Here is a 14,606-nt window from a genome sequence, read left to right on the forward strand (position 1 = left end):
GCTTTTAGCCTCAGGGACAATGTAAGTGAAGGAGCAGAAGTCAGTCAAATGAATGAACAGATTTTGCGGTGTTTCCGGCGAGTCCACTAGACTTGAGTCAATGAATCAATACGAGCAAATCATCCGATCGATGATGTAAGAGAAAGAACGGCCTCAGGTGAACAGACGAACAGGAAACACGGCAGACTTGGACGGTTCAGTTGCTCACAATCACTTTATTGACTCCAGCGAACAAACTCGCGGGAACCGTCGCTGACTCGGATGCTTTGGTCGCTGATTCAATTTGGGACAATCACAGAAAACAGCGCCAAGAGTCAATGGATTCCATTGTATTGGTTTGCGGACTCAAGATGGACGACTCGCAGGAAACAAAACAGACTCAAATGATTGGGTGGTATGGATTGACCGACTCCAGTTCGAGGAGTGAATTCGGTTGGAAGGTTTACGAAACTTAAGTTAGTGGATGATGTAGTCGTACGGATTCACCGACGCAAAGTTAAGGAGACTTATCAAAATACAAGCGACTCCGATGATTCGGTTGCTTGGAGTCATTGACTCAATTGGCTGACTCGAACGATTCAGTTGAATCAAATCACTGAGTGAAGTACGAGCTAGCAGATTCGCTGCCAACATGACAGACTCGGATGATTCTGGCATTTAGGTTTGAGTGAACGGAGCAGCCTGGTGATTCGATCGTATCAGCTCAGGAGAGTTAGTGCACGATTCAGTTCACAGATTCAATCTAGTGGTCTCACCAAAACCGCCGTGACCATTTTTGCTTCACAGCGACTACACTCATTCTTGAACAAAAATGACGGAATCATCCAACTCCAAAGGACTCAGAGCATCCCAGATAATTATTACAGCTGACTCATGATTCCTGATTCAGCTCAAATATTTGACGGGTAAACACGTGACTTGGGAAGTGACAGGCTATAAAATTAAGCACACACTGGGTGGCGATTTGATAAGCCGGTCATCCATCAGCCTTTGAGCTTGTCGTTAGCCACGAGCGTTGGCTGGGTGCGCGTCTGCGTGCGTCGATGCCGGCAGCCACGAGAGCCGCCATCCCGCAGACGCTGTGTGACTCTTGTTGATAGCAAACAGCTGCCGTCGCCACCACCGCACCCATTAATTATTCACGGGGAGCGTTGCTTCCGTGTTTACCTTTGTGGCTGGCTACCGGGCGAGTGCCTGGGGAGGACAGACGGCTCCAGATGGGTGTTGCGAGGTGATAAGAGTTTGGGATTTTAGATTTGGGGTTAGTTTTAGTTTTTATTTTATTTTGACTCCTTGTTTTAAATTTTGGTTTGTTTTAATTAGTTTTTAGTGTGATTGCTACCTTGCCTAGTTTCAGTTTGTATTTCATTGTTTTATTTATTTTTTTTTGTAATTTTTGTCAATCATACTAACAATTAATTTCAGTTAGTCATTTTTTAAAGGCTCAAAAAACACAGTGTTAACATGAAATGATCATTGAAAATATAATATGAAACTACAAGCCAGGCAGGGCCACCTGATCATGGCTCATGGTCGTCCACCAAAAGGCTTCACGTAGGACCCGCCATTGGCGTGTTGGTTGGGTGAGGTCTGACGCAACAGCTGAGCAAAAAAAGAAATTAAAAAAAAAAATCGCCTCGAGGGCAACCTTTAAAAGAATAATCAACCCTACCGGCAGATCCCCAAAGGACTTGAGGATCAGTGTAGCTCAGTTCCTCGATCACTTCCTCCACTATTGAAAAGACCCCCTGCCCCCCATGCCTTCGCCTCCTGCTAATCCTTCTTAGGAATAAATTATAGCCCACTCGCACCGCCACCACGAATTGGCTCACACATGCACACCAGATCGGGGTGAGGGGGTGTGTGGGGGGTGTACAAGGACAGTGGCAGGCAGGATGTGGGACCAGCTGGTCATCAGCTCAAGACAAAAGAACCTGCCGAATGCGCTCCGAGCTCGCACACGGCCGCTCTGGATCTCTCGCCGGCCCTGCACGAGGGGCACGGGAATGACATTTAAAGACTCGACATTCCAAAATGACTCAGATGATTCAGGATTTTCAGTACAGTACAAAAGCATTTGGAGCTCCCACATGGAATTAATTCACTACCATTGACGGCTAAAGACGTCCAATATCTTTCAAACATTTATGACAGTTTTGCATTCCAGTCCGCACGGCCTTAAAACCGAGGCCCTTAGAAGCAACAATATATAATTATCACCTCTCCAGATAAGCCGGCACATCAAAAACTGGCCACTTGGTCCCGTTTAACCACTCGGTGTTCTCAGAGCTGTAAGGCGGCCATTGGTGTGCCTGCAAGGCCGTATTGGGTAATAACGAGCATAGAACCTGTTCAGCAGAATCTATTGGGGACACACCCATCAGGAATTTGTGCGCCCATCTCAACAATGGAGAAACCAAACCAAAAACAACGCCCGCTACTGTACACGCAGCTCGTGTGCATCGCTAACGTCGTGTTGAGACTTCAAAGTCATCTTTTGAAATGGAATGATGTGTTGCCACTTGAATATAGTACAAGCACGGACGGCTGTGGATAGCGCAGAGTCCGACTTGAACTGTGACATCTGATATGACGAGCGTTGGTGGGGAGGATGAGGAGAAGGGGGGGGGGGGGGCAACGGGATTGGTGGTGAATGGACTCCTTTGTAACCTGTCATGAGACTGGAGAATAAGATCTCGCCCGCTTCCTCAACGGGGTCTTTGAGTCGTTTGTGATTGGAACATAGTCCACCATGAATCGACGTGCGTTGTGAAAGTCAGAATTTCGATTTAATATTCTCGTAGGCCAGCAATTGAAACCAATTTGGTCTGGCGCTATCACATATTTTTAGCACGAGCTGAAAGATGAGGATATTTTTTTTTAGGCCAGTGACAATTCTGAAATTTGGCAGGATAAAATTCTGAAGGGAAAAAAAAAATAAAACAAGCAAAAAAAATCTGATAACCGATTAATCGGTCGATTAATTGAGAAAATGGTCCCTTTAACGCTTAAAATATGTTACAAAAAAAGAGCAAATAATAAATCGAATGATTTTAAAATATCTAATTGAGCCAATCAATTAATTTGTCAGGCCCTATTTTTTTTTTTTTAGAATCGATTATTCTAGTGATCACCCCATCGAATTGAGTAATTGCATAAAAATGGCTAAGTGAGTGATGTGGGTGTCAACAAATAACCTCCAGGCCCCTTTTTTTGGAATTCGCTCCTAAAATGGCCGCTTGAAACCAAAACGCTCAACTTTCTGTTCAGCTTTGCTCATCGGTTCTCACATTTTCAAACTTTCCAGGGCTCCTTTAAAGCGCGTTTGAAAATTGCTGTTTGTGGCATGATTAGTGCAAAGACATAATCTAGGATTGGTGGGCAGTGGCTTGAGGGTTCAGGGGGGGGTGCTTGGCGGTTGAATGACTGCAAAACTTAAGCAACTATCCGGATGTCTAAATCTCCATCTGTTCACTTTGCTAAAGCGCGAACGATAAGAAGTCGCTGCGTCGGCACTGCATGAATGGCACGCCGGTCGTGAGCAATTAATATTGCCTTGCCGTGCCTACCTTCGTACCGGTTATTTTGGCAGAGGTTTGGCACATTCAAATGATGTCATGTCATACAAATAAGGCTGCAAACAAAGCCGCAAGACCTGAGCTCATATTTGCGGGGTCACCGTGTAAATGTCATAAGCCGGAGGTAGTGCTCAGACGCACGTCATTCATTTGCGACAATTAATCAAACAAAAAAAACTAACAAATTCAATGGTTTTATTGAACATATGGCTTAAAAAAAAACGTGCTTATTCAATGGCCGGAATTGAGTCAACTTTACACACTCGTTTTGTGACACGCACGGCAATCACCAGGTCAAGCCCCGCCTTTTAAAGCAATATCATATTGTGGTGTCACTCAATCAACAGATGGGATAATCGGTTCTTCTAATATTTGTGCTTTTTTTTCATTTGTTTTGTTTAATTATTGTGTATGTTTTTGCCCAATTTATTTGAGTCACATTTTTGTTTTTTTTTGTTATAATATTTCTGAATGTTCTTCTATTTTTTTTATATATTGATGTGTTTTGCATTTTACGCTGTTCCAGATCAACTTCTGTCATGATTTAAAGAATCGCTGCTGACGGTTTTGCTCTTGATCCGGTTGACAGACACCTAAAGCCACTTTCACACTGTTTCAGACCGACTTTTTGTGAACTTTTGTCACGTTTCAAACGGTTGGTAGGGGACAATTTTGCCACTCATCCCATTGACAGAAGCGTTCGACCAAGTTGCTCCAATGACCAACTTTGGAGCAATTTTGACACCTTCCAAAGAGTGGATCTCGACTTTTTAGCCTTTCATCCCATTCAATGAGGTAAATTACTTCGACATTGTTGCGGATCAACTTTTTGTGAGCTTTTGGCACGATTGAACCAAGTCGATAAGGATGTTTTTGATATAACATGGAGGCCTTGAATCTACTTTTAGCCTGCTTCAATGCCATTAAGTGACATTTCCACTGCACCTTTATTGTATCCAGCCGATAAAACAAACCTGTGTGTGATGATGCCTGATGCTCACTCTGGACTTTTTCAGTCCATTAAAAAAAAAACAACAACCATTACCTTGGGGAGCTCCTTGAGTTGGTTGGCATCCAGCAGGAGCTCTTCCAGGCTGCGGCTGTATCGGAACACCTCGTCGGGGACCGCCTGCAGGTTGCAGTGCCGCTTGTCAACCGACTCGACGTGGCGGTTGCATCGCCACAGCGGGATACACTTGAGCATGTCGGGGAGGAAGGAAGGGAGGGGGTGTCCCCCGGGTGGGTGTCACTGGTGGCTCCGCATCGGAGGGCGAAGCGTGCTTAGGCGGCTGGATGGAGGATGTTTTGCGAGGGGTTGCTTGGCTCTCAAACGAGCAGGCCGAAATCCAATTAAAAAAATAAGCTCCCGGCCAACGTCAGGAGGAATATTGTCGTCGTCCCTTCGGGTTTTACAAGAACAGAACATAAAAAGATGGTCTCACTTGAGTCGGACTGTTTCCCTCGAAGTTAGCAACCACCGCCATCATCCTGGTGTCTCAACACCGGAAAAAAATGCTTGTCAGGCGGCGTCGAGAGAACCGTCGCCGCCGCGGGGGGTGGTGACCGTGTGGAGTGGAATGAGTCAGGGGAAGTTCAACGCGGTGTCCATGGGGATACTTAGTTGCTCCTCGCCGGTTCGTGTTGTTAGCGAGCTAGTTACGGCTAGCCTCCATTGGCTAGCGTCTATTGTGCCTAGCCAGTAGCCGTCGTTAGCTTCCACAAGTACCGCAGAAGATGTGTGGGAAAACGCCGTGGACTTCCGTGTAGAAATCACCACACCGGGATTAAAGTCAACGCGCGGAGTTTTTAGGGGGCCAAACGCCCCACAGTGAGTGTATAGGCTTCTCCCCAGACACGGGCGCGCGGCGGTTCCCTGCCACTGTAGAGCCCGAGCCAGGCCGGTTAGGCGTATGGGGGGCTGGGCTAGGTTTGCGGCCATAGGACCGCCGCGTTCCGGCCCCCCTGACGCGCTATTGTCGCTGGATCCTGGATGTATGGCGTCATCTAGTGGCTAAATGTGGGAACTTCATCGTGCTTGAAAATAAAAATCCGGCGCTAAATTGTTAAACTCAAAAACTAAATACCTGCAAAACTGTACTTAAATTATGATTCTATTAAAATGTTGTGCACATGAATGTTTAAAAAATCCCGAATAATTATATAATTCTATCAGTTGTGGTACATATGACACTGAGAATCACCAAAGTACTTTCATGTTTCAGTTTCTCAATGTCTACTCATCTCACATTAGGTCATTTTTTGCATTTCCATTTTCTTCTTAAAAATAATTCTCAATTCCTTAAACTGTGATCAAGCTACCACGTGTTATAATTACACATCTGTAATTATAGATGCAAGTAAACTTTTCTGATTTGTGCCGATTCCAGGTTGAACTTTTAACCTAATGCGCCAGGGAATAAAGCATACTTTTTTTAATGGCTGTAAAAAAATTAGCGTTTATGTATGCAATGCCTTTTTCTGTTGGTCGGTGTTGTACTGAAACAAGTGCATCACAGAAGTTGTGGACGATAACCTTTAATCGTAAAAACAAACAGCGTTTACATGGTCCAATGATTTCATGAAAAAAACTAAATGAGCCAAAGCAAAATAAAAAATAAACCTTTTGTTTTTTGGTGTATTTTCTTTAATGGTCTGGGTTACAAAAATGTAAGTCTTCGCGGGTCACAGAGCCAAACAAACTCCCAGTGAGGCATCATAATAAACAGCTATTCTTCCTTATAAAAACACAAAAAAACAAAAACCCAAAAAAGAAGAGAATTACAGAGCCGCCACAGGGGATGCGGCAGCGGTTCACGCGGACAGATCGCTGCTGTTGAAGCGGTCTTGATCGTAGACCTCGGCGACCACCTTGCGCCCGCCGAACCAGCGGTCGTTGAGCGCCTGGATGGCTTTGTTCATCTCCGACGCCATGGAGAACTCCACGAAGATCTTGACGATGATGTCGGCGTCTTCCTCCTCGCCTTGCTTTTCCTGGTAGATGATGACGCGGTTGACCGAGCCGAACTTGCCGCACTCTTCCGTCACCTCGCCTTCCAGGGCGTCGTCGATGTCCTCCGGGCCCACCATGTTGCGCAGGACCATTACTGTGGACTGCAATGAAGAAAATAAGGATGAGGCAAATATTTACTTAGTTTGACTTGAGAATAGTTACAAGAGAATGCAATTTGTGTAAAATTAGAGCATGTGAAGCTGCAGAATTATTATTATAAGTTCGAATGGTTTGAAACTGTTGAGAAATGTGGAAGTATTTTATTTATTTATTATCATACATGCATTATCTTTAGTGTTGTCTCATTTTCCTTTTCTTAAATCTTTTTACAGGTATTTCTGCATTTGCCATTTATTCTTGCCAGCATGACAGTGAGCAGCTGACAGTGAAGCGCAATTTGGTTACCTCCGACTTTCGAAGCAGCTTCTGCATGACCATGTGTCTGGCGCTGCTTCCCGAGATGCTCATGTGCTCCTGGTCACTCAACATCTCCTGGCCCGTGCCGTCCTGGGGCGCCTCCTCTTTCTCCTCCTTCTTCTCCTGCAGCTGGCCGGCGGCGGCCACCGCCAGCGCCTGACTGGAGAGGACGGGCGGCGATGCCAGGACGGGGTTCACCAGGCCCACCTGCGGGAGCACCGGTATGGGGGGACGCACCGGAGTCACTCCTACAGGGGAAGTGTCAGAAGCAAAATAAAGCAACTTCTTTTTTTATTGTCATATTTATGTATTAGCTTAAGTGCAATGTAGTTCAGCCTTGCTATAATTCTTTCACCAGCTAGTAAGCAATCTTGAATATTTGTCTTGTACAGTCAACAAACTACTAATCTTTTTAGATACAATCACATCCGTTTTTTTGGGTAACATTTTGAAAGAAATTGCAACATTTTTGCAATTTCTTTGCTGTATATTTTGGATGTCTTTTAGCCCTTCGTAAATTATTTAAGGTTGGGTGAAGCACATTGAGGTGTGTTGTCAATGAAATGTGTGGTATACAGCGATATGTTTCACCAACAAACCTTTATTATACTAAACAACCAATTTATCAAGATGCATCATATGCCAACCAGTAACTCACAGAAGTGCAATTTTACTTTCTAGATTCCAATATCGCATCCTCCGCGACAAACGGGGGCGCACTGTAGTCATGCGTACAACCGACACTCTCACCTGTGATGACGCCGGGCGCCTGCGCGGCCATGACGGCCTGCGGTATTCCCATCTGCTGACTAAGAAGCTGGGGCGCAGCCAACGCCCCCAGGACTGACGCCCCGGCTACGGCCTCCTTGAGAGAGGGGGGTGCCCGAGACATTAGGTAAGGGAAACACACAAGAACACAGCACAGAGGCAGCACAGTCAACAATCAACACAGCGAGACCACAGAGACAGCTCAGCGCCCCAACACAGAAAGGCGGGCTCGTCTTCCAAATTACTCAAGCGACGATAAGAGATTCCGGTTAATCAAAGTAACTCGTGCTTACTATGAGAAGACTCTCAGTGGGCACGACCCACGAGTGAATGGGAGGAGCGTCATCGTGCTACTCAAGAATTGGGATCAACAATTCAATCTTTCCGTTTGAATGTACAGTGCTCCCCTGCAACTTGCGAACCTGATTGTTGAAAACTTCCACATTTGAAACCCGGCTTTTCTGCATGTCGAGTGAAGCACTTTTATGACAAGTAGTCAGCCAACCACCAGGGGGCAACGTATGGTTAAATTCTCATGCCAGCGAAGGTTTTTTTTTCTTCTTTCCATTTATTCTAAACTGATGCTCAATTTGTTGTCAGGTTTCAAATTGTATTAAAAATCAAAGTTTTTGCTAACTTGATGAAAAACTGCAACTAATAATCGAGCTTGTAATATTGAGCTAAAATAATTGTGGTTTTGGCCACAATCATGCTCTGTTATTCGCTGCCAAAGCCCTGCAGAGTACACAAGTGATGCTTTGGCATCATCTTGGTGCCGAGAAAATATGCCAAAGGAGGTGAGGAGCTTCATGTAGTGCTTTGCCGCCATCTTGTGGCATCTACAGGCAATTGGCAATCAGATCTATCCCAAAACATTATTTACTTAGCATAGTTTTCAGAATTTTCTATAGAATTGTTTAATTTCTGAAACAAACTAGGAGACGCACATAATTTCGACTGAATTTTCACCGAGTATTGGGGGGGGAACACTGTACTGTATTCAAAATTGCCTCAACTAAACGGGCCTTCTCCCAGTCACCTCAAATCAGAGCAAAATGGCCATCAGTTATTTTTATATTTACCTGGAAGGCCATTAAATCCCTTTGGAAGGGATTCATACTTGCCTGGGCCGTAATCTTGGCAGTGGCCGCCGCTGCAGCCACTGCCGCCGCCGGTGGAAGACCACCGGGGGTGGTGGGGGTAAGCATGGGCATGGGAGGGGTGACCGCTTTGCCCACCCGCAGGTATTGACCCCCCAGGTCAAAGAGGTTCATAGAAGACACGGCGTCCACGGCCGACTGAGGCTTTTCGTACTCTGCAAGTCAACAAATTGTAGTTAGAAGGCAACGAGAGCGGGGGTACGGACCAGCGCCCCCAACCCGGCACCCGGCTCACCGATGAAGCCGAAGCCTCTGTGCCGTCCGGAGGTGGGGTCTCGGGCTAACGTACACGATTTGATCCTCCCGAAAGCCTCAAACACACTTTTGATGTCGTCGTCCGACAGGTCGGGGTGCACCGAGGCCACATAGATGCGGTTAAAAGCGCGCGCTTCCTCTGCCAGCTGGTCAATGATGGGTTGCGCCTGACCGATGTTACTTGGCCGCCCAACCTATAGCACAGATCATACCAGCAGTGCTACTTAACGGGGGAAGGGTTGCGATGGGGAAACCGAGGACACACTCCGAATCCCTGACCTAAATTCCCTGCAGCTGGCTAATCAGACACTCCAACTTGTGGAATGCGGTTCTCTCCAAGTACATTACAGTGGTCCCTTGACTTAGAAGTTAAATAAAATTAAATCGTTACATGTATTTTTTTAAAAATAAAAGAACACAGCACTGTAGTGTGTAAAAACAAATGAGAACGTAAAGAAAAAATGGTTTTGGCGTTGCAATTACTGTGCATTGGAACAAGCAGTAAAAATAACGTGTCGTAAATCAGTGGTGCGAGATATGGACAGAAAAATGATATTCCGATCATGTCCAGATTCAGTATTTGTCTTACAAGAAATTAGCAATTTACCGGGAAATGAGACAAATTATAATAAAGTAGTAGATGCATGCCATGTCGGTGTTAAAAAAAAATAAAATAAAATCACTATAAAAACGAAAACTTGATATCCTATCTAGAACATGTAACTCATTGCATGTGTGCCTTTAAGAGGTGTGGTCAAGTGAGTGGCCTGCAAGTCTGCATGCAAGCATCTGGGCTAGCGATTTGGCCTTCTGAAGGTCATTGTGAGTGTATTCATTTTGTATTTGCATGTTTGTCTGCTGTTCAGTAAACGGCTGAAAATGCAACTGCGGTTGTGGACCTTTTTACTTGAGCAACAGCTTGGAAAAAAAAAAAAAAAGCTCATTAGAGAATTCATAAGTCAAGGTACCACTGTACTTTAATCCTTAAATCAGGGTTGGGGAATCCTCACTTTTTTTGGGGAGGCACGACGAAATGTGTGAAAAAAATTCGACGCACCGAAAAGAAACGTTTGCAGATTATCATCTTACTTTTATTTTTTAATCTTTTTCTTTATCTTTCGTTAGAACCGCACGACGGGCCGAATCACATGCTTTTTTAGGTCCCCCACCCCTGCCTTACAGCTCCTCGCTCCAAATGACAAGAAATTGTTAATCTAATTAACTACTCTCTCGCTCTCTTCTCTTTTAGTTTTATTGCCAAGTGTCACGAGCGTCTAGACGGGACTGGGATCTGTACTACAGATGGGGCGGCCAAGCAACACCAACCAGGCGCAGCCCATCATCGGCACAACGTAGCAACAGAGAGATGCAGCGCGCCGCTGGGAAACGCACTGTGAGCGGTCACGAGGAACAGGCCTTGATACAAGTGTGGAAGCAACACTTTCGACACACACACGCACGCAAATCACACAGCCACGCACCTGGAAGTCAACAAAGACAGACAATGCAAAAGGCAAAAATTAGTGTTTGCATGCTGACATGACCGTATCCATTCCAAGAGCAACTCAAGAAACAAGAAGTGCGCTTTGCTTTATTCAAAATGCTATCGAACAGTGGAACCTCAATTTTTCCACCTTGGAAAAATTTGGAGAGCACCAACTCGAAATTGGCCAGTTACTGAACATTTTAGAATGCACTCCTATTTGACTGTACATCCAATGAAGCACCATTTCATCTTTTAAAACCCTTTTCATGCATTTATCAATTTAGTTTTTGATGTTCTTGATTTTAACTGCAGTTGTTGTTTAAACTGTGCATAACGTTACAGAGGCTTATAATAATACGAAACTGATAATTAAAGTCTGTGACCAACATTTGGGCAAATTCCAACTACGCTAAACTTCTCTGAATGCATTGACTTGAATCTTCAGTGACCGCTGCCGCCGCACTTGGGCTGCAATTGGAACACTGAATTGGATCGTGCTGGGACTTTGGAGGTTCCACTGTAATAGACTCAACTTACCATTAGCGTTAAAAGACTCCAGACTACTCACCTTAATGTTTCGCCCACCCAACATGACAGAATTCATCTGCTCCAGAGCCAGCTGGGCAGCCTCTGGCACGTCGTACTCCACAAAGGCAAAGCCCTGTGCAGTCCACCACAAGCAAAATGAAAACGGAACCAGCTCTTTTCTCACCTCCGCGCTTTCTTGCGAGCAACGCGAGCACTAACCTTGTGCTTCATTGTCACCGAGTCCCAAGACATGTCAATGCTCTTGATGGGGCCGAAAGGAGCAAAGGCCTGTCTGATGGTGTCCTCGCCGAGCTCATAGTAAATGGAGCCCACGTACACCCGGCACATGATGGCAAGAGCGCGCTGACGTTGAGCTGCCACCTGCCGACCAGGGAAAAAAGACCGCGCGTTAGTTTTAGAGCGAAAAGGAAGGAGGGGAAGAATATGCACACGCACACACAAACGGGAAATAATAAATGTGTATTTTTCTACTGTGCTTTGGTTTCCCAAAAGTAGCCTGAGGCCAATTCAAAGTTAGGGGGAGTGGAGGGGGCGTTCTGAAGATAATGAGATAAGGTAATCAAAAAAAAAAAAGGAAAGACCGGAGTGGAAGACGTCTTATTAAGTACGTGTATAAGTTATCAAATGACTTATGGAGGCAGAGAAAACATTGAAGTGATTGACATGCACAGCCCTCACAAACATTTGGCTTCAGAAACTGACCTGTAATCCAGGGATGCAAGTAAGGTACAAAAAAAAGGAACGAAAAAAATATATATATAGATTCGTAGACTTCATATGAAATCCAAACAAAATCTCGAGGAAAGCATCGAACAGAAGTCTTAATTTAACAACTAAGAATCTATCGTGTTTTCCCCATCACCAAGGAAACGAGCTTGAGACGTGCCTTCCGGCACTCGTTGGAAGTCCCGCAAACGGGACAACTCCTAACCATCCAGTATCCCATGCTAGGATGGCGCTACGAACCGCTTATAGACCTTTAAAAGCCAAAAGGACATTATCTAGCTTTCCTTCCCAGAGCTAAAAACGGAAAGGCTCCCCGACTGTGAATTCACTTTTGCGTTTAAAAAAGTGACTCTCAAAAGCTTTTATCAAATCTATTACGGCAGCTATACTAGACGTACGCTAACAAAATATTCATTCATTGCTTAGATAAATGCAGGGATAGGTGCCAAATCAACAGTCCTTTATTTCTATTGGGAATGCGCACAGAAAAAAATTTAATAATCTATTGACCGATTGTAAAGGTGAGAGAGGATCTCCAAAGCCCATAGTCACTGCTGCCATCTGAAAGACAGTAAAGACGAAAAAGGTGCTGAAAAGTAGGTTAGATATCCCTTAGCTTTTTTGCTTTTTCTTTTCTTAACTTTTCAAAACAAACAAAAAAAAGGTTATTACACCTAGACAGACAAATGTGCTTGTGCCTAGTCTATGAGCAGACTCTTCCACTAAACATACAGTTTGGCGACTTGCCTCCTCCATTTTAAATGACAAAAATCAGCACAATTAGCACACAAGCTTCCTTTGAGCAGAACACAGTAAACACTTTAAAAGCCAATGCCTTCACGGGGACTTCCGCCACCTGAAAAAGAACACAAGAGGCACAAGCAGGACACGCTCTACACATGCTTTTTTTTTTTTTTACTGCAAGGTGGAGAAGAGGGAAAAAGCAACCAAATGGGCTTTTTTAAATTACCGAAACAAGAGATAGCTGAATAAGAGATAGCGTTTTATAATTTAGAGCCTGCGCAGCCGATAAAATCGTTTTATTTCTGCAAACTAACAAGGAAATAAAATGTACATCTCACCTGCAGATTGGTGAGCTGCTGTTGCTGATGGGCAATGGTCTGCTTCACCAACACACTCTTAATGCTCTGCTCCATCGCATACTTCTTTGCCTGGCACACGGGAAGCAAACGACAGTCAACCTTCATATCTTTCATTCTAAGTGGATGGGCTAAAAATAAGGCTTTCACAACTGCTGCTCTACCCGCTGCAGCGCCTCCTGCTGCTCCGGGGTGAGCGGCGGCAGGCCAAGCTTAGAGCCTGTGCCCTGTCCATTCTCCATCGTCATAACGTCACCTCCCTGTGGGGAAAATAAACAAATTCATACCAGGACTAACATATCTTTTAAATATTTTAGTTTGAAATGTGTTTAAGGAGGGGAAAGGTATTTGTACACATACAAAGACACACATTTACTGTCGAGAGGATAATTATATGTTAAACAACTGAATAATATTCTAATCAATTAGCTGTCTTTATTAACAATTAGTTGTCAATTAATATTGTATCATAACTTGTAGTCTCATATAAATTAATTTATCTTTGAAATTGTACACTGATACGTAAATATACACATTGTATCCATTCCTAAATTTGGTTAACGATAAACGTTATTTTACGGCATTTTATTTTGTAGAATTGGAACCTTACCGACCAAACCCGCTACGCGTTGGCTCCACCACACCGAGGAAGAAAAGCCCCAGAGGGGGGAGGGATAATGCGGGAACCTTCAACGACTCAACAAATCCTATACGGATGGAAATCGGGGGGGAAAATAAGCATTCAGACTACAGAAAATTCAGAAATATGCACCTTGTCGAAATTATAACCAAAAAATAAAATGTAGTTTGCGTTAACGTTAGCGCGGTGCCAACGTTGCGTTTCATTCAACGTATTGTGATACAAAATGGGTTAGAAGTTAACACTTAGCTGCTCAATAGTTAGTCCATGATCGACAAATATGGTAAAGTATACACACAAATTGCCGGGATGGCCTAATAACGACTAAAAAAAAGAAACAAAAGCAATGTGACGATTTAGGCCCCAATTCGGATGGCCATCGTTGATGCTAACTGATTAGCAACTAGCCATTCATTACAATGGCGCGCAAAGCAAAATACATTTTTCGCCCGCTAAAAACGCACCTTAGCTCAACAAATACAACAATTCGACAAAAAGAGAGTCTGCGCACTTTTTAAACGACGTCCACTTGTGTAGAAATTCGGTAAACAGGCGACATTTGTCGACGATAAATAATTACCGCAGTCTCCGTGACCGCCATGAAGCACACCTCCTTGGAGAGGCCCTCGCTCAGGAACGATCGCGAGACTTGGGGTAGGTCGCTTGCATTAAAATCTCGCGAGAGGGCAGCCGTCATTCCGTAAGGGAGCGGAAGTGGTGCGTCGCTGCACAAAAAAATGTATTAGAAATTTTTTTCCGGACATATTTGCAGTCTTATCTTCATCCCTGATTTGACTTTTACACCCATCCTTCCCTTCAGAGCATAATTTTACCTATTTCCTTCATGCGTTTCACGATTGCACCCTTATTTCTATACTTCCTTTGCAGTTTCTGGTTCAATCATGCCTGCCCACCTT

General features: G+C 44.4%; 2 protein-coding genes across 21 annotated transcripts in view; both read right to left on the bottom strand.

The window, feature by feature from the left end:
• The window catches only part of scrib (scribble planar cell polarity protein), a 43,880-nt gene extending 38,381 nt beyond the window's left edge, over window positions 1-5,499 (bottom strand). For all 14 annotated transcript variants that reach the window (XM_088282861.1, XM_088282868.1, XM_088282859.1 and 11 more), the window contains exon 1: window positions 4,624-5,499. In XM_088282861.1, coding sequence (XP_088138987.1) covers window positions 4,624-4,782 — 159 coding nt within the window. In that variant the 5' untranslated portion in view covers window positions 4,783-5,499. The remainder of the gene's footprint in view (window positions 1-4,623) is intronic.
• A 700-nt stretch (window positions 5,500-6,199) lies between these two features.
• LOC148318530 (poly(U)-binding-splicing factor PUF60-like) lies at window positions 6,200-14,397 on the bottom strand. 7 transcript variants are annotated; one of them, XM_088282759.1, is made up of 12 exons: window positions 14,270-14,397; window positions 13,664-13,756; window positions 13,214-13,309; window positions 13,032-13,121; window positions 12,460-12,510; window positions 11,422-11,583; window positions 11,243-11,335; window positions 9,169-9,382; window positions 8,856-9,088; window positions 7,756-7,870; window positions 6,994-7,253; window positions 6,200-6,689 (listed from the first exon to the last, which is right to left on the bottom strand). In XM_088282759.1, the coding sequence occupies exons 3-12, from the start codon at window positions 13,295-13,297 to the stop codon at window positions 6,390-6,392; spliced, it is 1,602 nt and encodes a 533-aa protein (XP_088138885.1). In that variant the 5' UTR covers window positions 13,298-13,309; window positions 13,664-13,756; window positions 14,270-14,397; the 3' UTR covers window positions 6,200-6,389. The 7 variants fall into 7 exon arrangements, with proteins under 7 accessions (XP_088138885.1, XP_088138883.1, XP_088138884.1 ...); XM_088282757.1 differs by having other exon boundaries at window positions 13,660-13,756; XM_088282758.1 differs by having other exon boundaries at window positions 14,201-14,367.
• Window positions 14,398-14,606: the final 209 nt, after the last annotated feature.

Source organism: Idiotropiscis lumnitzeri, chromosome 19 (genome assembly GCF_059441095.1).
Source record: "Idiotropiscis lumnitzeri isolate Australia: NSW breed Sydney's pygmy pipehorse chromosome 19, RoL_Ilum_1.0, whole genome shotgun sequence".
NCBI classification, from domain to species: Eukaryota; Metazoa; Chordata; class Actinopteri; order Syngnathiformes; family Syngnathidae; genus Idiotropiscis; species Idiotropiscis lumnitzeri.